Below are 21,620 nucleotides of genomic sequence, written 5' to 3' on the forward strand. Positions count from 1 at the left end.
CTTTATTTGTGGTTTTCTAAACCAGCTGAAATGCGTCGGTTGTGTCCACTGTGACCAGAACCGCACTTGCCATGTTTTTATGGATGTGATTTATTTCTTCAATAAAATTGGACATCTTATTTACCTGCTTCTACGCTGGATTCTTCCTCATAATTTCAATGTTGTGTTCACCAAGCCCCACTTCGTTATCACTTTTACTTTGGATGATCTTTATATAAGCAATGCTTATCCATGGCAGTGTTCTTAGCTAAAATTGTGAGTGAGCCCCCTCCATGAATGGAAAGCCCCCACGCGTGAAGGATCTCAGGATGCCTTTCTGTCGGCATGACACAGGACTCATTGTAGCACTCACCTTTTCTTCTCCAGCCAATCATTCTTATTGTCCCAAACAGTCTGAGAGGGCCTTCATCAGAGAAAATCACTTTACCCCAGTCCTGTGCAGTCCAATCTGTTCTTTTGGCAGAATATCCATCTACTCTTGATGTTTTCCTTGGAGAGAAGGGGCTTCTTTGCTGCCCATCTTGACCCCAGCACAGCCTCCAAAAGCCTTTGCCTCACTGTGCATGCAGAGTCCTGCCTGCTGCCATTCCAGGCCAAGCTCTGCACTGCTGTGGAAACGAACTCGTAACTGAATCCTCTTTAGTAAACAGTCCGGGAAATTGCTGGACTTTCTTGGGCAACCTGAAGCCTTCACTGCAATTGAACTTCTTTTTTTTTTTAAGTTCCTGATGATCTGATAAATGGTTAATTTAGGGGTAATCTTACAAGCATCAATGTCCTGGCCTGTAAAGCTCTTTTGATGCAAGGCAATGAAGGCTGCACGTATTTCCGTGTAGGTAACCATTGTTAAGGCAATCGGTCTGCTTTGAGAATTCAATCAGTGTGATATCACATGCCTTGTCCGCATTAACACTTTCTCCTGAGCTACCAAGGAGGTAACTGAAATGAAGTAATTCACTTTTGATGACTCTTCATAAGTCTAGAGTTAATGGATTTTGCCACTTTAAAAAGTAAAGCCTCAAAATTTGTTAAAACCAATACTTTTATTGGTCTCAAAAGTTTAGGCCACGATGGTAGGGTATGGAGCTGGAAGCATTTATCTGATATTGATGATCTACCCTAAGGGTTGTCTGTCAGTATCTACACTAAGTAGTGGCACAACCATTTTCAATTTCATACTACAAGCTTAATACAATAAGAAATAACTGTTAGATCTGATGAGGACATTATACTTACTTTTAAAAATCCTGTCCTAATGGTTGTATTATCAGTGTTCCCATCTAATATTAAAGGCAATCAGTCAGTAAGATCAACCTCCTCCCCCCCTCCCCTTCCCGGACCCCAAACTGCGTATATGGGCAGGCAGGTCTTTGAAATGAAAATCCATAGACCCCTTTATGCATTTCATGCGTTGCTGCATTCCAGAGAAGTTTGTGTTGTAATTCATACACAAATGAGCCGTTAAGTGCTCAAGGCGTGACATAGCCTTTTATGGTTGTTCCCTGCCCTGCACAAGCCTCTTCAGCTTGATTGGTGTCTCACTTCTCTGTGTGACCTTAGGCAAGGAAATCAGTGGGCTTTCCATCAAGTTAGAAGTAGGTGCTGGGCTGGGAAATTTTCAGAAGCCAGAGGCTTGGGAAGTGCTCTGTCATGCCCAGAGCACTGAACACCTCATTTGCATATGAATTATAATGCTGATTTCTCTAGAATATCAGATATAAAGGTGTGGGTTGATTTACATTTTAAAGACTTGCATGCCCATATCTGTGGATTGCATTAGGCAAGTGTCCACCTGACTTCTTACATGTCAAATGAGGAGCAAGGAACCCAACCATTATTTGTCTTATAGCTGCTTTCATTGTAACATCTGTAGATTTTTACTTTGTTAGCGCCAGTTTTGTACGTCGTGCCTCTCCGTGTAGTAGTTCCTAATCCATCTGCGGCGACATTACTATGGTCCCTATAGATGACTGGACCCCGCTATACATCTGTTATTCAAAGTAGAAGATTTCAACCAAAATGATTGCCTGTTGTCAGATGTAAAAAGGAATGGTTGCTTTTTTTCAACTGATAAAACTCCTGCAAAAATCAGGCCTGTTCAGAATTTCCATCCAATAGCTGCTAGTCCATAAATGTGAAAAGATCACTTTCTTGAAATAACTTTCCCCTTAAAATTAACCTTCCTTTGCCCAGTGTCAGTAAAAATGTATGGAGGTTGAGCCCTCCAGACACTCGCTACTTATCCTATTGTTCCGCCTCCACTTAATATTTAATGGCATAATTTTTATGTTTTACAGAAGCGGCACAAAGCTGACAATTTTGTGAACAAGAAAATCACCCAAGGTAAGTTCTGGAGTATTTTTTTTTAATTGGATTATATGTATATATCATATCATTGTACTAGAGTTTTGGAGCCAGTTTTTGGACGAGGAAACTATTCAACAGCCGCAAGACATGCAGCCGTGGGGACTTGAACATATTTTTCGAGCATGCCCGTCCACAGTGTTGTGCTTAGTTTGAAAGCTTTAGCTGGCATACAGCATATATTTTTCGAAGACTCCATGTTCCCTGAAGGGTTCAGAGGATAACCTAATCCTGTGTTCTCCCTGCAGTACACAATCATACACAAATTCTTCTCAGATACACAATGGGTTTCCATAATGAGATGGGCAGGGGATGGCTGGGCGTAGGCAGGGGATGGCTGGGCGTAGGCAGGGGATGGCTGGGCGTAGGCAGGGGATGGCTGGGCGTAGGCAGGGGATGGCTGGGCGTAGGCAGGGGATGGCTGGGCGTAGGCAGGGGATGGCTGGGCGTAGGCAGGGGATGGCTGGGCGTAGGCAGGGGATGGCTGGGCGTAGGCAGGGGATGGCTGGGCGTAGGCAGGGGATGGCTGGGCGTAGGCAGGGGATGGCTGGGCGTAGGCAGGGGATGGCTGGGCGTAGGCAGGGGATGGCTAGGCGTAGGCAGGGCAGGGGATGGCTAGGCGTAGGCAGGGCAGGGGATGGCTGGGCGTAGGCAGGGGATGGCTGGGCGTAGGCAGGGGATGGCTGGGCGTAGGCAGGGGATGGCTGGGCGTAGGCAGGGGATGGCTGGGCGTAGGCAGGGGATGGCTGGGCGTAGGCAGGGGATGGCTGGGCGTAGGCAGGGGATGGCTAGGCGTTAATTTATTGACTTTAATATAAAGTGTCATAAATGATTGTACTACACCTGGAGTTTTCTTAGGTTGTACATACCTGTGCTCCCATTTATGACGTCCACTTCATGTGTTTCTTAAGAACCGCTCTATTTTCCTTTTCAGTCTTACGGAACGGAGCGTGGGAGATTGTGCACTGGGAAAAGGTTTGTTTCACTTGCTTTCTTTGTTAATTAGAGAACATTCTACCTGTTTCAATAGTTTCATTGTCTCTATGGAGCCATTAGAAATTTCTGACAGTAAATGACAAATGACATGAGCGACATATTTGTAATGTTAGAAATGCATTGTTATCTGGAGAGGAGGAGATTGTATGCTTTCAGTGACTCCCTAATGACCCCTCGTAGAGATTCCTAAACCCATAGTATCAAGGAGGCATGAAAGCCTGCACAGAAGTGATGGGAAAATACCATGCTCTGTGTAGTTAGGATTCTGTCATGTAAAACAAGCCACAGGTCGCAAGACAACAGCAATGGCAAAGTCTGAGGTATGAATTGGTAATATTGTCCCGTATCATACCTCCGACATATACCATGGTGTTCACATACCATGGCACAGATGTGTCCTCACTTATGTCTCCTTGGATTGAGATATCCTAAGAAGAGTCAGAACATCGACAGAGTAATGCAAAATACGTTATGTTTTTTCTTCTCAAAGCCGGTGATCTGGTGCGGTTCCTCTTTGGATATATTTCAAGTCAAAAGGAGAGATGAGGACGAGGGACTAAGGGATCCTGGTCCACATAATGTCAAGCCATATTCTTCTGGTGCATGGTGGCCTGTGGATGCGTAGGAGATATAAATCTGTGAATACTTCTGATTTTTATACCTCCAATGTATCCAAAAATGATCTGTGAACAGAGCCTTATAGGCAAAAAAAAGTTGGTAAAAAATTCTGTACTCATTGTGAATGTACACTTCCATCCTTGTGGAAGATGCCGCTGTTTCCCCTTTGTCAGAAGGTTCTGCTGCGAATCGTGGGCTGCTAAATACGAAGCGGTGGGATATTTTACAAAGACGACATACATTTTGGGAATGTTTTTTACACTTTGTCTTTAGAAGCTTGCGGCCTGTGTTCTTCTCTAGAAGCCTCTTGAATACCATATTATTCATTGGTCTTGGTGGTGTAAACAGCGTCCACTTACCAGTAGCGGGTTTGAGTTAACCCTTTGTGCTGATTTTAGGAATGCGGATTGATTTAGTTCTGTAGACAATCCGCGTTAACGTTGGGCCTACTTTCTCCCGTGCCGACACATTCAGTGCGTGGCCTCAATACTTGTTTATGGCTGTATAGATGACTGAACTAAAGGATGCGAAGTGAACTCGAATACCTCTTCATTTGACCTTTTATGTGGCTTTGTCCATTATTTCCTGTGAAATGAGTGCCCGGTTTGGTATTTGGGTTTTCCAATTTAGAAAACCCATTTTCATATGTTTTACAGAAATAGGGAATTTAGAGAATGAGCCAGACAGGAGACCATTTACAAGTAGCGCCCCTCGTTCTGGAGCACCTGTCCGATCCTGTGTCACACAGATTTAGATAGACAGAAGCAGAAGGACAATTTTGATGTGGGTCGTTCTAATCAGGAGGACAATTTTGGCATGGATCCGTCTAAGAAGGACAATTTTAACATGGATCCGTCTAAGAAGGACAATTTGACATGGATCCGTCTAAGGAGGACAATTTTGGCCTGGGTCCTTCTAAGCAGGAGAGCAATTTTGGCCTGGGTCCTTCTAAGCAGGAGGGCAATTTTGGCCTGGGTCCTTCTAAGCAGGAGGGCAATTTTCGCCTGGGTCCTTCTAAGCAGGATGGCAATTTTGGCCTGGGTCCTTCTAAGCAGGAGAACAATTTTGGCCTGGGTCCTCCTACGCAGGAGAACAATTTTGGCCTGGGTCCTTCTAAGCAGGAGGGCAATTTTCGCCTGGGTCCTTCTAAGCAGGATGGCAATTTTGGCCTGGGTCCTTCTAAGCAGGAGAACAATTTTGGCCTGGGTCCTCCTACACAGGAGAACAATTTTGGCCTGGGTCCTTCTAACCCATTTTCATATATGTTTTACAGAAACAGGGAATTTAGAGAATGAGCCAGATAGGAGAGCATTTACAAGGAGCGCTCCTCGTTCTGGAGAACCTGTCCGATCTTGTATCATAAAGATTTAGATAGGGAGATGCAGAAAAACGTTTTTTACGTGGGTCTTTCTAATCAGGGGGACATTTTTGGCATGGATCCTTCTAAGCAGGAGGGCAATTTTAGCCTTGGTCCTTCTAAACAAGGGAGAAATTTTGGCCTGGGTCGTTCTAACCAGCAGGAATTGTCCAAAGTGCACACCCCCTTTTTAAAAGTGTTTTATTTTTTCAATTATAAATACAGAAACTTAGTTATTATATTGTTTGAGAAAAATGTCTATAGCCTTTTAGATTATCCCAGTCTAAATATCAACTTGCAAATCCTGGTGAACAATGTTTTTGGACTTTTTTTTTTTTCTGGAAACTGTCCCATATTCCAATAAAAATGTTGAGAATCTTTTAAATGAAAATAATTTGTTCCGAGGATGTGAGCTATAATGGTCCAGTGACTGAGACGTTACTGTGTGGACGGCTGCTTGTTCACTGCTACAATGGAAGCGCCAAGAGACGCATTGAGCAGGAGGACGGATGGTAATGCCGTTATGTTAATGGCAGCGCAGATAAATCTTTAATGTGTTCTTCTGAGTTCACTAACTGGAAATAATTGATATTCATTAGGGCAGAGTATTGTAGCTCCTTCCTTGCTTCGATTCACTTCTTTTTTTTCTGTGTCTTTTTCAAATAGAGAACCGCAGTCCTTATTAATAAACAACATTGAAAACGTCATTTACTTTGGAATTAATTAGTATTTCTTGTATACTGACATTTCTATATTTACATACCAAGCATTTTATTTTCACTGACCTAATGGATTTCTCATGCTTTCAAAAAGTTTTACACGGACAGGTCATCATCAGCTTTAGGCACAAAGGTCCTGACATCATAGCCCATTTATCTTTAAAGGGCTATTCTGAACTTATTAAATTGTTTTAGTTAGACAGCATGAAAAGTAAGCATGTTTGCACCTTAGTTGCTTTTTCTATCTCCTGTCATTTGCCTGCACTGTGAGCTTTTATCTTACATGATGTACAGCTTGTTCCATGGAGCTCGGCTTCTAGGGCCTTCCTAGACGCTGGCCATGATTGCAATGCCCAGTAGTTACATTCCAGGAGAGACTTTAATGCCTAATATCCCAGCATTCTCTCTCCAGGCTGCTAATTTCTATATAGTATTTATCTGCTCACCTCTGTCTCAGCTTCTGACTAGCTGTTGTTATAATCTTGCAAAATGACCAGCCCTGCAGCTTTCAGTCAGAGCAGGTCTCCTTATCATGGATCTCAGTGTCTGGAGCTGTGTGCTTGTTCAAAAGCCCTGTTATCTCTGCATGTAAATATCATGATGGCAGTATACACTCCAGGACAAGCCACTGATGGCTGATCTCGGGATTGGTGGAAATCCGAGTCTCGCCGATCGGACTGATGATGATAGGAATACCCCTTTTCAAGAAATGTCTGCTTTTGAATGAAACCTTTGCTGAAATAACCTAATTTGGGTTAGAGAATCTGTCATCAGGTTTTTGCTATGTAATCCGGGCGCAGCATGATAGTTACTGAGACCCTGATTCCAGCAATGTGTCACTTGTTGGTCTGCATGCGGTTATTTTGTTTTTTCTGCTGCTGATCTAGCAGAGCTTGAATGCCGAAGCCCTGTATAGCCGCACACACCAATGATTGGCAGCTGGTTGGCCTCTCTGTGTATATTGTACATTAGCAGAAAGTGGCTAACTCATGCTGGGGGTGGGGTTATAGGGAACGGTTGACTAGAAGTTACAGGACCCCTAGTCTTGGTGATTTTTTTTTTTTTCTGGAATAGTTGAATGTAACGGTATAAAGTTTGCTTTTTTTTTTCCACTCTGATAGCAGTTCTCATGCATAAGAACCAGAATACTCAGCGTTGTCCATGATAATGTTCTTGAGCTGCATGTGACATTCTGCTGTGACCAGTTGTGCGCAGTATGAATTGTACTGTGTCTTTAAAACAGAGATAGCCGAAAGGTTGCGGTAAAGCTCAGTGGTCCCATAAGAATCATGCAGTAGATAGATATACAGTCATGGCCAAAAGTATTGACACCCCTGCAATTCTGTCAGATAATACTCAGTTTCTTCCTGAAAATGATTGCAAACACAAATTCTTTGGTATTATTATCTTCATTTAATTTGTCTTAAATGAAAAACCACAAAAGAGAATGAAGCAAAAAGCAAAACATTGATCATTTCACACAAAACTCCAGAAATGGGCCAGACAAAAGTATTGGCACCCTCAGCCTAATACTTGGTTGCACAACCTTTAGCCAAAATATCTGCGACCAACCGCTTCCGGTAACCATCAATTGGACTGCGTATTTATGGCCGTCTGTACGAACACGGTACTGGCTGAAAAAAATATAAAAAAATATATGTACTGGTATATATGATATATTATTCTCCTGTAAAGTGATATATCCTTCTGCAATGCAGACCAATTGTTATTTTCCTGTTATCTGATAAAACAAGAAGGGAAATCTGTCAGCAGGTTTTTGTTCTGTAATCTGAGAGCAGCATGATGTTGAGGCCAAGACCAGTTTTCAGTGTTTTATGAGCAAGATCTTATCACTACAGGACTGGGTGTCTCCTGCCTCCTAGTCAACTGTTATGTCTAACCCCACCTTTGATTGGCAACTTTCTGGTTCCTCTGTGGCTATACAGGGCTCAGCATTCAGAGCTCTGCTAGATCTGAGTCAGAGAAAATAGTGATTGTATCAAAATGACAGCAAGCAGCCCAGTAAGTGACACATTGCTGGGGATTGGTCTTCTGTTCCTTAGTCATGCTGCTCTTAGATTATATAGCAACAACCTGGTGACAGATTCCCTTTAATTGACCAGTTAAAAATCACAACCTGTGTATGGGCTGACATGTTTTGGGCAATCCATCCTTGGTTAGAGCATATTGATTAATGTACTTGATTAACATATTAGGCTAGGGTCAGAGCCCGATGAATTTCAGCCGTTCCTGACCTCTGAACTCCCAATAGAAAGCTCTGATGTCTGCTACTGTACGACATACAATCTCATACATCACCCAAAGGGTTCCATTTATTTGACAAATGGCTTTATACTGCGAATTTCTTCTTCTGCACAATGTATGGGACACGGTGACTCTTCGTAACACCTCTTTCCGCTGTTCCACTTTCCTTCTGGAGGCAACATATAAAGTGGGGTGCCGCTGTTCTCCTAAATCTGGTGGTATTGTTTTTTTTGTTTTTTTTGTTCTCCTCACTGTTCCTCAGTTATGGCCCCTTCTTCCTTATATGCAAATCAAGTCTTTTTAGCCAAGGAGGTGTGGTACTCGTGAAGATGCCCACCTATGAGTTGCGGAATAAGCCCATTTCACTAAAAAGTCCAGAATTACGGTACTTACACGGAGGAGGTGGGGGTCATAAGAGAAAATAGACATTGCCAGAATCGGGAGAACAACAGCAGGTGAAAAAATTCCACATTTCTGATGGATGAGAATTTACTTTCCAGATTTCCTTCCTCCTGCGAGCAGACCGTGCCAGCTCAAAGTATTCATTGGTTTGTATAATTGAGAGAATCTGGACGAGACGATGTCATGTTCCAGCATATCCTCTTGTATCTGTGCTGACATTTCCTTTCTTACTTTTTCTCTTCTATTCCTTATTAAACCGTCTACAAAAAAAAAAGTGTTGAGCCTTTGTGAGATGATCAGTGCTTCACTGGCAAAATCCCATCAAGGAGGCAAATGCTGCTGTGTGATGGGAAGGAGGCGATGGCGCTTAGTCACGTTGACACAGTGTCCTCCCCAGAACATCACAGCCTGAGGACAAGGGGATGTAATTGAGTTTTGTAACTTGAGCGGATGCAGTCTTCTCGCCTTATAAAATAATAGGCTTGCTGCTTTTATGTTCCACTTGGAAAGATTTGGTCTTGGTTCTTGTGCTGTGTAATGGGGAACTGTGAAATGCCTCTGTTCTCATAAACCCGGTTGTCGAGATTTCGGCAATGTAGTATTTTTTGTATCAAATTTAAACAAAACATCTGAAGTTCAGGTAGGTGGAAGACTGCTTTCCGATAACCGATCCATTCAGGTGAGGTGGAGGCAAGGCACTGGTGTACAGGTCTGTTGTACCGAAATACGAGGATGTGCCCCTTCATTTATTTCTGTGTCACATGAGTTTTCTGATATGAAAGCAAAATAATAATATTGGTCAAAGGCAAATCGATTCCCATGTGGACATTTATGGCATATCCACAAGCTATCCTATAGATACAGTAACCTACAAAGTGGTTCCATAAAGTAAATTGTACATAATATCCAGATACTGATGGACAAAGCCTAAAGAGATGAACTGGAGTATATCGTGTAGACGCATGTTCACACTGGGCACTGCCAAAAAGATAAAATCAAAATAAGCAAATACCCTGCAGTAAATAACCTCCCCTTGAGAAAGCATTCTGCGAAACGCGCGTCGGGGCGTTAGTGGTACTGTGGACGGGTATCTGATTCTGATATGGGTATGTCTTAGACGTTACATGTAATATCTTGCGCTGCACTTTTTGTACTTTATGATCTGTTATACACAGCATTAGCAAGATGTTATATATAATATCTCTGAGAGAGATGTGTTACTTAGTGTCTGTACTATCCCATAACCCGTTATTTTTCCACTCTACCGTGTGTGGTTTACTTGAGTGTGCTCTTTTCCTCTTACTCTGTGTATGTCATTTAATATTTTAATCAATTTTTGTGCTATATTTTTTTTTTTTTTCAATAAAATTTATATTTTTATATTATACCTCCTTTTGAGTGGTGTGTATGGATACTTGTGATCCAACCTTTTGGCTATGAATTTTCAACACACCCCAGGTGTAGTTTAATTTGGGAAATCACTATTATGGTGAAGGTTCCTTCATAATTAATATGTCTTTGGACATGTTTGTAGTTCCTGCAGTAAATGAATAGCAATAGTGCATGAAAATAATATACCGGTAGGTAGCTAAGTTAACATGATTTTGATTTAAAAAAAAAAAACAACAAAAAAAACGTAGAAACCATCCGATCGCGTCGAGGTGACCATATTCGGATGGTCTTTAGATCTAGTATCAAAACCTTACCATTTGTCAAGTGTCATAAAATGTGTAAGTTATACCATTAATGACTGATAAATTGAGGTCCCACCTTGTCGTAGCTGTTTTTGTTCTGACCCAGTGTCAGCTGACAGATCACCAGTGAGTCCTAATTGTGGGTTTACGCCCTTAGTTGACAAGCGCTTGGAGACAAAAGACACCTCACACGTATCCTGTGAGCAGTCACTTTTATCTGATATATGAAAAGCCAAGCAATGTTTTATACCATTTACACATAATGCATTTCAATGTAACTCATGTAGCCCCCACCATCACCCAGGGTCATATTCTATTTACCATAACCCAGAATATGTTGTACTGACTATTGAGAACATACATGATAAGAAGTGCAGTCTCCTTGAAGAAGAGACCGTCAGACTACTGAGTCAACAGATTCTAGTAATTCTAACACTTAAAGGTAAAAGGCACTTAAAGGCAAGGCAGTTAAAGGCAAACTATTAACCCTTCTATAAGAAATTTCCCCCTTTTGTAAGTGGTATAACCTCTGCTACGGGGTCCGCTGATGTCCACAAAGGAGCTACTGTCTCATGGGTCTAGTACCCACAAGGGGACTACCTACCTGCTTCGCCCATCCACCCTCAATGTGGACACTCAACTTCCCCATCAGCAGTGGCCATACGGGGCCTATGATACACTACAGAGGGCTCAGTCTTAGATATTTTTTTTGCACATACATTATTCCATAGCTTAGGTAATACATATATTAGCGCTTTTACGGCTACATAAAACAATAAGCAAAGCAACAAAATTTGCATACAAGTCTGTATAATGCCAGAAATCCATCCTGCTAGGCCATTAAACCAATTTGCTGGATTTAAAAAGGAGAATGTGTTCCCCCACCACGAGTCTCTGTTTGCACTGTGTTGGGTTAACCATCGGTCTCTAAGGGTACCGTCACACAGTGCCATTTTCATCGCTACGACGGTACGATTCGTGACGTTCTAGCGATATCGTTACGATATCGCAGTGTCTGACACGCAGCAGCGATCAGGGACCCTGCTGAGAATCGTACGTCGTAGCAGATCGTTTGGAACTTTCTTTCGTCGCTTGATCACCCGCTGACATCGCTGGATCGTTGTGTGTGACACCGATCCAGCGATGTGTTCGCTTGTAACCAGGGTAAACATCGGGTAACTAAGCGCAGGGCCGCGCTTAGTAACCCGATGTTTACCCTGGTTACCAGCGTAAACGTAAAAAAAACAAACAGTACATACTTACATTCCGGTGTCTGTCCTCCGGCGTCTCAGCTTCTCTGCACTGTGAGCGCCTGCCGGCCGGAAAGCGAGCACAGCGGTGACGTCACCACTCTGCTTACCGGCTATGGTGCTTACACAGTGGAGAGAAGCAGAACGCCGGGGGACAGACACCGGAATGTAAGTATGTACTGTTTGTTTTTTTTACGTTTACGCTGGTAACCAGGGTAAACATCGGGTTACTAAGCGCGGCCCTGCGCTTAGTAACCCGATGTTTACCCTGGTTACCCGGGGACTTCGGCATCGCTCCAGCGCCGTGATTGCAAAGTGTGACCGCAGTCTACGACGCTGGAGCGATAATCATACGACGCTGCGACGTCACGGATCGTGCCGTCGTAGCGATGAAAATGGCATTGTGTGACGGTACCCTAAGTTCACCTATTTTATCTATACTGGCCTTGATCTGGAGATTGCCAGCAGGGTCAATATTATTGCAACAAGTGGGACCAATTATTTGACACATTCCTCCTTCCTTTGCTGTCAGGTAATCGAGTACTATAGTATGTTGGTTAGTAACTATGATTAACTGCCTCTGTATTGTATTAGTTTCATTAAGAACCTCAAGAATCTGAAAAATCTGATCGTCCAGGTAGTCAGTAGCCTCCACTAATTTATCCCACATTTGTGTTATGAAGGGGTATATTAGTATACTACTGAATATCTTATTTGTTATTCCCATTTCTACTAAATGTGGTCTACCGCTTGAGCGGGGTTTATTGTCTGCAGCCCTTCTGTACAAAGTGTGAATTGGGACTGCTGCTGTGTCTATTTTACTATGCGGAACTATGAAGGTGGCTGGTGTTAGTTTGACAAGAGTGCAAACCCCTCTTATGTCCGGGCTCACCCACCTGTATGCATGATGTCCGCACACTAAAGGCCCCGTCTCACATAGCGAGATCGCTGCTGAGTCACAATTTTTGTGACGCAACAGCGACCTCAGTAGCGATCTCGCTATGTGTGACACGTACCAGCGATCAGGCCCCTGCTGTGAGATCGCTGGTCGTGTCGGAATGGCAGTGAGAGCAGATCACAGCAGTGACGTCACCGCTGCGCTCTGCTCTCACTGTACGGCGGCACTCAGTGAGAGCAGGAAGCAGACGGCAAGGGACCTGATGGACATCAGATGGCGAGTATGTACTGTTTGTTTTTTTTGGTAACCAGGGTAAACATCGGGTTACTAAGCGCGGCCCTGCACTTAGTAACCCGATGTTTACCCTGGTTACCCGGGTGCTGCAGGGGGACTTCGGCATCGTTGAAGACAGTTTCAACGATGCCGAAGTCGTTCCCCTGATCGTTGGTCGCTGGAGAGAGCTGTCTGTGTGACAGCTCCCCAGCGACCACACAGCGACAAAACAGCGACGCTGCAGCGATCAGCATCGTTGTCTGTATCGCTGCAGCGTCGCTGTGTGTGACGGGGCCTTTAGAATACTCCTTCTGGGAGAACACAAACGTGACCAGGGGTCTGTATACATTGGTATAAATTCAAAAGTCCCATCATAGGTTTATGGGCACACCAAGTATTATTCATTTGTTTTCTGCTTATACCATATGTACATTTACCCCTTTCTTTCCTTAGTGTTTCACTCATAGCTGCTTTACAGCCTTCAACACCATCTTGGTATATTGTCTTGTTAACTCGTGCTTGATCATGAGTATATATACGGAAACAATTATTGTCCTCACCACAGGTATTTGTTCCAGCGTTTTGAAGGCTGAACCATAATCCATCGTTGGGAATGGGGTCGGAACGAGGGATTTCAGTCCTCCTCCTGGCGACCACATCTCCAACATCTGAATCATACTCCCGCCACCACATTTGTACTTTAGGCCGTGTTATATTAAACTGGAACCAGGGATTAGCAGTCCATCCGATTATAGCCAATGAGGCAGATATATCACGGGGCACATCTTTTCCCCAAAACCTAGATTGAGTCCATGTCTCATTGTGTATGCAGTGTGGGGTTAGTACCTGCCATGGCTCCAGAGGTAAGGCTAAATATGGCATAGTCCTTGCAGATACTGGGCTGTGTGTGCAGATCCAACAGTCTTTTGGTTTCTGCCCTTCCATGTCCTTTATAAGCAGAGCATGATGTCGAATAAGCTTGTTGTCCCAGTCAACATTTAAAAGTTTATCGTGTCTTTGTAAAGTGCAGTAATCCTGTCACTGCCAGCAAGGTGATTAGGAGAACAGTCATTCTGCTGGTAACAGGACCTTCTTGCAGTGACTGGCGTGGATCCAGGTGGGCTTTCCCTCGAGTTTTACTGAGGTGGATGTGGTCAGCTGGACTTGGAAGGGGCCATCAAATCGTGGGTCCAGGCTCCTTCTCACGTGTCTGCGTATAACCACCCAATCACCCGGATTCAGCTGATGCACATCTGCACTTTCATTAGGATCTGGAATGGATGAAAACACGTGTTTATGCACCACGCTAAGTCTCTCCTGCAAGGCCTGGACATAGGCTGTCATAGCACCGTGTTGCATTTGTAACACCTGTGGGAAGTACAGACCAGTCTTTGGGGCACTACCAAACAGGATTTCAAAAGGAGACAAACCTGTCTTTCTATTTGGAGTGTGTCTAACTGAAAAGAGTGCAAGAGACAAGCACTCTACCCAGTTCTTTCCTGTGTCTGCCATGGCCTTTTGAATTTTTAACTTAAGTGTCCCATTTAGTCTCTCCACTTTCCCACTACTTTGTGGCCTGTATGGTGTGTGAAATGCTTGCTGTACTCCCAGGGCCTGCATAACTTCCCTCATTATTTCTCCCGTGAAGTGTGTGCCCCTATCGCTCTCTATGGTTTCTGGGACACCATACCTGCAGATCAGCTCTTTCATCAGTTTGTCTGCAGTAGTTTTAGCATTTGCAGATTTTACCGGATAGGCTTCCGGCCAACCAGAGAAGAGATCTACACATACTAGGACGTATTCATACACTCCTACCTTGGGTAGCTGTATGTAGTCAATCTGCAGTCTCTGAAACGGGTAGAGAGGCCTGGGTGTCGCTTTCTTAGGGACTTTTACTGTTTTTCCAGGGTTGTGCTGTGCACAGATGAGGCATGATCGTACGAGCTTTGTGGCTGCGTAACTGAAACCAGGAGCGATCCAGAAGGCGTTTACTATGGCACACACGTGACTTTTGGAGGCGTGAGTGGGGCCATGTGTTGCTTGCGTCATGATTGGGAACAGGGATCTTGGTAGACACAATTTATCCTTATTCTCCCATACTCCATTTGAGTTCAACTCAGCTCCTGCTCTCCCCCATTGTTCCTTCTCTGAGGGGGAGGCTTGTTGCTGGAGGGATTTCAGGACATCCAGGCTCAGTGTGGCTGGAATACGTTGACTCCCCGCCACCGTCCACTGCTCCCTAGGCCGCCGTGCTGCTACTTTAGCAGCCTCGTCCGCTCTTCTGTTGCCCTCCACCTCCACAGAATTACCGTTCGTGTGTGCTTTTACCTTGACGATGCCAACCTGGACTGGTAACATCAATGCCTCCATCAATTGTTTCACCAGTTCTGCATTTTTAATGGGCTTACCGGCTGATGTTAGGAATGCTCTGCTTCTCCAGATAGGGCCATAATCATGGGCTATTCCCCATGCATAATTCGAATCTGTGTAAATATTAGCGACTTTACCTGTAGCAGCTCTACACGCCTCAGTGAGTGCCTTCAACTCTGCCTCCTGTGCCGACATGTGAGGAGGGAGTGGTTCAGCTCGGATTACCTCATGTGAGGATACTACTGCATATCCAGTGTAGAATCGCCCATCCTGGTGGTATCTGGAGCCATCTACAAAAAACTCAAAATCTGCATTAGAAACAGGTCTCTCATGAACATGTGCAAACCCCACTGTCTCCTGACTCATCAGTTCTATGCAGTCATGTTCATGCGTCATGTCAAAGTACTCTTCTTCACTTGCTAAGACTCACCAATTCCCCCTTTTCTGAATCCACAGGCAGGAGAGTGGCTGGATTCAGAACATTGCATCTTTTTAGGGTGACATATTCAGGAATCAGTAGAGCACATTCAAGTCTGAGTTGTCTAGCCATCGACAAGTGTTTTGGTTGAACTTGTACAAGAATGGCATGGATGTCATGCAGGGAATAGATTGTCAAAGGAAAAGTCAGCGTGATCTCACATGCTTTTCCTAGTAGTAGTGCAGCTACTGCACGGACACACGTAGGAGACCCTTTGATCACTGGGTCTAATTGTGCTGAGTAGTAAGCTATTGGTCTTTGTTTCTCTCCATGTTGTTGTGTCAGTACTGCGGTAGCATGTCCCCCCTGCTCTGTACAAAACAAGAAAAATGGCTGATCATAGTTGGGAATGCCTAGGGCCGGGGCTGACACAATGAGTAACTTGAGAGAATAGAAGGAATCAATTGCTTCTTGAGTGAGATTGTAGGGGTCTGATGGCAAACAGTCATAAAGTGGTTGCATCATTTGTGAAGCAGACCTTATCCAAGGTCTACAGTAGGTCACCAACCCTAGGAAGGTGCGTAAATGATGGTGTGACCTGGGTAAAGGGAGATTTTGTATTGCCTGTTTTCTGTCTTCAGTCAGGTGTCTTGTACCTTCAGCAATACAATGTCCTAAAAATGTCACCTTTTGTTTACAATACTGTAATTTGTCATGTGAGACCTTGCAACCCTTCTCTGCCAAAAAACACAGTAAGGAAACAGTAGCTTCCTTGCAGGTCTGGGCAGCAGAGCAAGAGGTCATCCACATACTGCAATAGTACAGTCTGTGGATGAGGTGGTTGCCACTGCTCAAGAATCCCTGCCATCGCTGTTGAATAGATGGTTGGGGAGTTCTTTCCCCCTTGTGGAAGGACCGTCCAACAGTATTGTTTACCATCATGAGTGAAAGAAAAAAGGTACTGACAGTCAGAGTGCAGCGGTACAGAGAAGAATGCATTTGCCAAATCAATAACTGTGAAACATTTTGACGTCGCTGGAATCTGTGACAGTAAGGTGTGTGGATTAGGGACAATTGAGGTCATACTCTCTGTAACCTCATTAATGGCCCTTAAGTCATGAACCATTCTGTAAGCACTGGGGGAACCCTTGGGTCCTTTTTTCTTAATGGGATACAACGGGGTGTTGCAGGGGGGAGATTTTTGCACCAGAACCCCTGCCTTAATGTATTCTTCAATATCCCTGCTCAGGGCCATTGATTTGGCCAGGCTTAAGGGGTATTGCTTTAAGCAAGGAGGAGTGGTTCCTTCTTTCAATTTAATCATGACAGGTGGAATGGGCAGCCGACCCACATCAGTTTTCCCTTTTGCCCAAACTGTTTCTGGTACCGGATTCATTTCCCCATCCTCAGACATTTTGGTGTCAGGTGCCACTTTCACTGTTTTTGTCATATACACCATTGCTGCAGTCTTACATAAGTGCTTATCTGAGAGGGGACTTGTGACTGTAATACCCTCAGGTGAGTACTGTATGGTGGCCTGGATAGCGTTCAGTACATCTGCTCCCAGCAGGTTCATAGGGGTATTGTCACTAACAATAAGTTTTGTAAGCACCTCTTGGCTGTCCCGTAATTTTAGTCTCATTTGTTTAGTCATTAGGGCTTCTGTCACTTGTCCTTCCACCCCCACGCATTCCACAGTCTCGTTAGTAATCATGTCTGGCATTATCAAGTTCTTGTGTACCACAGTCCCGGCTGCCCCAGTGTCAATCAAAAATTCTGCCTCCTTCCCTCCCGGCATTGTTATGGTGGTCATTAAGGCAGGACCAGGTCCGGAGGGGACAAGTACAGGGCACACATTTGTAACTGGGTTGCCAGTTTCCTAGTCTGAAGAAGGTGGAGGGTTGGAGGGGGAAGGATTATCGGTCTGTTTAGTCTCCTTTGTAGGGTTTCTACAACGGGTGGCATAGTACCCCAATTCTCCACAGTTGTAACATTTTACTGTTTCTAAGTCCCTGGGTCCTTTCCTATATCCCCCCTGTTTTCCCTGTGCTCCAGCATACATGACAGGTCGTTTTGTGGTACGGGTTTGTTCAACTCCTTTAGCTACTTTCAGGAGGTCTTTTGGATCTACATTCCTCCATTCAGGTCTGGCTGTCTGTACTGCGTCTCATAAGCCTTTGGTCATACCGTCAATGAATGCATTTACCAGTATTTTAACATCAAGTGGATTTATTGGACTGTACCCCATGTCTGCCCATTTTAGCTGTAACCGTCCAAAGTACATCTCTACACTCTCTCCTTTTTGCTGTGTTACATCAGTCAGGAGTACAGATTGTTCTGATTGCTTTACAGTCGCCCATTGTTTTTCCGATTCACAGTATGTCTCTCCAGACCATGCAGATTTATCATCCATGCACCATGCTTGATCTTTTGCCACATCTGTATGTGTCTTAATTATGTGTCCTAGGACGTCACCTGCTTTTGAACTCACCAAGCTCTCTAGGTCTGCCCAGGTGCACTTATATGCCCGCTGTATTTCCTTTATTTGTCTGTAAAATGGGAAAGGTTGGGTCTCAGGATTAGGCAACTGTTTTAACATAGCCAGCTGGTCAGAGGGGCTCCAGGGATAATATTCCTGTATCTGTCTCACTCTAGTCACCCTCCTAGGTCTTGATGTGGATGCTTCTCTGGTGTTGGGTCTAGTGGAGGAGATGACTGGATGATGATCTATGGGGGTGACATGTTGTTCCACATTTTCCTCTCCCTCAGAAACACTGTCAGCTTCCTCCCTAAAGGTCAATGCTCCCGCTACTGAGTCAGCTTCCTCTGTCACTACATGTGACCTTGTTCGGACAGGATTTAATGCAATTGGCTTAGGTCGGGTTGCAGCACAGGTCATACGTGTTTCTCCAGTCTGGATTTGGCTGACCACAATGTTTACATGTCCATCTCTCTTGTCTCGGTCTCTGGTTACACAGAGGTGGGGCGCTAACAGTCATAATTTTCTGTGCATCAAAACAGTCATAATACACCTTGTGCCCCACTGTAGTCTCCCTACTTCCATACTGTTGTATTTCCTCTGCAACACGACACCATTTATTCACTTGTTGCTCTCTCCCCTTGTCTTTTATCCAACCTCTATTCTCTTCTCTGAATCTGTGCCATTTTTGTACATTCAAACATCCACACTCTGGCATTTTTGCCTTTTTCAATATTGGTCTCATATCTTTCACTGCTTCCTTTCCTTCTCTGTTTTTCACAATCTGTATAGCGGTTTTGGATCCCATTGGGGGCCCTGACTGCACACAGAATAAGTTGCCCATGGCTTCAACTTATCCGCTCAACAACACCAAGCAGGTTCACTACCTACCACTTGGTGGCACCGAGCAGGTGCCCTACCTACCACTCGGTGGACTTAAAGGATTTTACCAAGCAGGTTCACTACCTACCACTCGGTAAATCAGCTGGCTAGCACAGCTCCATGGACGGCAAGGTTACACCACCTAATTCCGTAGACTGACTGTAGCAGGTTCCTCCGTACACTACATCAGCCGTGCAGTTGGCTACCTCCTCTGTTGATCTTCAATTCGCTATATCAATCACTCAACTTGAAGCAGGAGAATCTTTTACCAGTCTTTCAAGCACTTACAAATTTTCCTCTAAAATAGGCACAGTTCTTTTTCACTTTCAATTTCATACAGTACTTATTGCTTTAAACACAAATCTCTCAGCGTGTACTAAACCAAGGACAGAGAAACTTAGAATGCAATACATGGCCCCCCTTCCTCTGGCCCACAGCACCGAGAGGAGAAATTACAAGCAATTAGCGCAGGGGCTCGACTCGCCCCTCCCATCAGGTATTTCGCGCTGATAAGAGCTTGGTGAGTCACACACAGAAACGGAATCGCAGCAGTTTTCAGACTTAATCTGAATTTTTTTTTTTTTTTTTTTTTGTGTCTCTTATACAGTAACAGCATGCAGCAGTTCTTAGATTTCAATCAGAATCGGACTCTGTCTCATCAAAACCCTCATCCTCCTCTGGGGCTGGAAACCACGGAACTTCACTGAGAGGGCAAATAACTACATAATGTGAGAAGCCACACCCTGCCCTTTTCTGGCCAAATTCTTCCAGGAAACTCTCCAATGTCATGCCACATATAATACGAGCTATATCATTACTCAATTCATTCATAAGTGCTTATTCACTCACCTCTTATCTCATTCAGAGGTTCTCCCAGCCTGCCTATTTTGTACTTTTGGAATTGAGTAATGATATACCGGTAGGTAGCTAAGTTAACATGATTTTGATTTAAAAAAAAAAACAACAAGAAAACGTAGAAACCATCCGATTGCGTCGAGGTGACCATATTCGGATGGTCTTTAGATCTAGTATCAAAACCTTACCATTTGTCAAGTGTCCTAAAATGTGTAAGTTATACCATTAATGACTGATAAATTGAGGTCCCACCTCTTCTGACCTCAGCAGACTGTCTTGGAAGTGGCTGCGATGTTTAGCCATCTGTATTAATGTCTATGAGAATTTCAAAACTTGCAGCACAGGTGTGTTCACGGATAACTCACTAATGCTGTCCAGTTCTAAAAATGTAGACACAATTACATGTGGTCGGAATATGGTTATAAAGAAGTTACTAAGGTACTTTTACATACAGGGGTGCCCTGATCCACAACCTCACAAGAGTTGAACAAGTCTTCCCGTCATCTTGTCTTAATAGCCAAGCCAGCCCCCTCTTGACCCAGTGAACAATTCCCTATGTTAAGGGCTCCGAATAAAATGGAGCTGCCAGAATGGTTACCGAGGCTTGCATTACAAAATCGGTGTGTGGCCAGATACCACCTCCGCATTATAGCTTCAGACCGGTGTTGGGTCCCCTGAATCCTGGGTGGCCTTCATTATGGTGGTGTCAGAAGCTAAAGTTGAATGTAGAAGGACACAGAACTAGGTCGTGGTTTTTTTTTTTTTTTTAATATATATTTGGTGTAAAATGCTCCTGGCGGCAGATTCTTGTATTTTCCTTATAACACATATAAATATAAACTAGAAAATTCATATTTTATGGTGCGATGCCCTAAACTGCTTTACTTGCCTATACCGGTGCCTTCACGGGTCCTTAGGGCGCATGTGTTTTATGTATATGTAATGCTCTCGCTATTAACATGAATTTGCAGATTATTAACCGGTTGCCAGTCTCTTTCAGGTAAATGTTGGCGATATAGTTAAAATAAATGGCACAGAGTATTTACCCGCAGACATTATCCTTCTCTCCACAAGGTAGATGTGCCTCCTGTTGCTAACAATATGTAGTCTGGTTTCTCTCCTCTGTTACGACCTCCATTACTACAAGGAAATAAAGATGAACTCTGTACACGGACGGCTCTGCCCAACGCAATTATAGAACCAAATCTGAATGTATATAAGTCCGCCTCTTGCCGCCATGCTGGGACAGCCAGCCATCCGGCAGATGTTTGTCGTTATTTCCTTGTCATGGTCCAAGTGAGTCCATTCATAAACTGATGTGTGTTTCAGAATCTGCTCCGTAACTGGGTCTCTATAGCATGTGTATGGGGTCTGACCTCTCCGGGTCACCATGTATGAATAGAACTCATGGAATCTCATGCAGCTTGTGTTTTTCGTGTGCCAGATTACCAAAAATGTTTGACCATTGGAAGTTGGCCAGATGTCAAGCTTGGAGTAAAATATAAATTGGGAAAAGCTTTAATGGAGTTGTCTCAGATAAGAAAAAAAAAAAGATTATTTTTGTTCCCAGAAAAAGCATCACTCTTGTCCATGGTCTGAGTCTGGTATTGCAGCCAAGGCTGTGGAAGTCAGTAAGCCAAACCTCTGACTCCGACTCCTCAATTTCCCTAACTCCGACCTCACAGCACTGGTCACTACTGAGCATGTGCATAAAGTGCAGCACAGATTCATCTCAACTACAACCCCACAGCATCGGTCACTACTGAGCATGTGCATAAAG

General features: G+C 44.0%; 1 protein-coding gene across 5 annotated transcripts in view; it reads left to right on the forward strand.

Annotated features, from left to right (window-relative positions):
* Nucleotides 1-21,620, forward strand: part of ATP8A1 (ATPase phospholipid transporting 8A1) — a 263,767-nt gene that overhangs the window by 68,625 nt on the left and 173,522 nt on the right. For 3 of the 5 annotated variants that reach the window (XM_077279834.1, XM_077279836.1, XM_077279837.1), the window contains 2 exons: nt 2,298-2,343; nt 3,299-3,339. In XM_077279834.1, coding sequence (XP_077135949.1) covers nt 2,298-2,343; nt 3,299-3,339 — 87 coding nt within the window. Of the gene's footprint in view, nt 1-2,297; nt 2,344-3,298; nt 3,340-20,840; nt 20,915-21,620 lie in introns of all 5 variants that reach the window. The other 2 variants (XM_077279833.1, XM_077279835.1) reach the window with 1 other exon arrangement.

The sequence above is a fragment of the Ranitomeya variabilis genome, chromosome 1, assembly GCF_051348905.1.
Source record: "Ranitomeya variabilis isolate aRanVar5 chromosome 1, aRanVar5.hap1, whole genome shotgun sequence".
Classification (NCBI taxonomy): Eukaryota; Metazoa; Chordata; class Amphibia; order Anura; family Dendrobatidae; genus Ranitomeya; species Ranitomeya variabilis.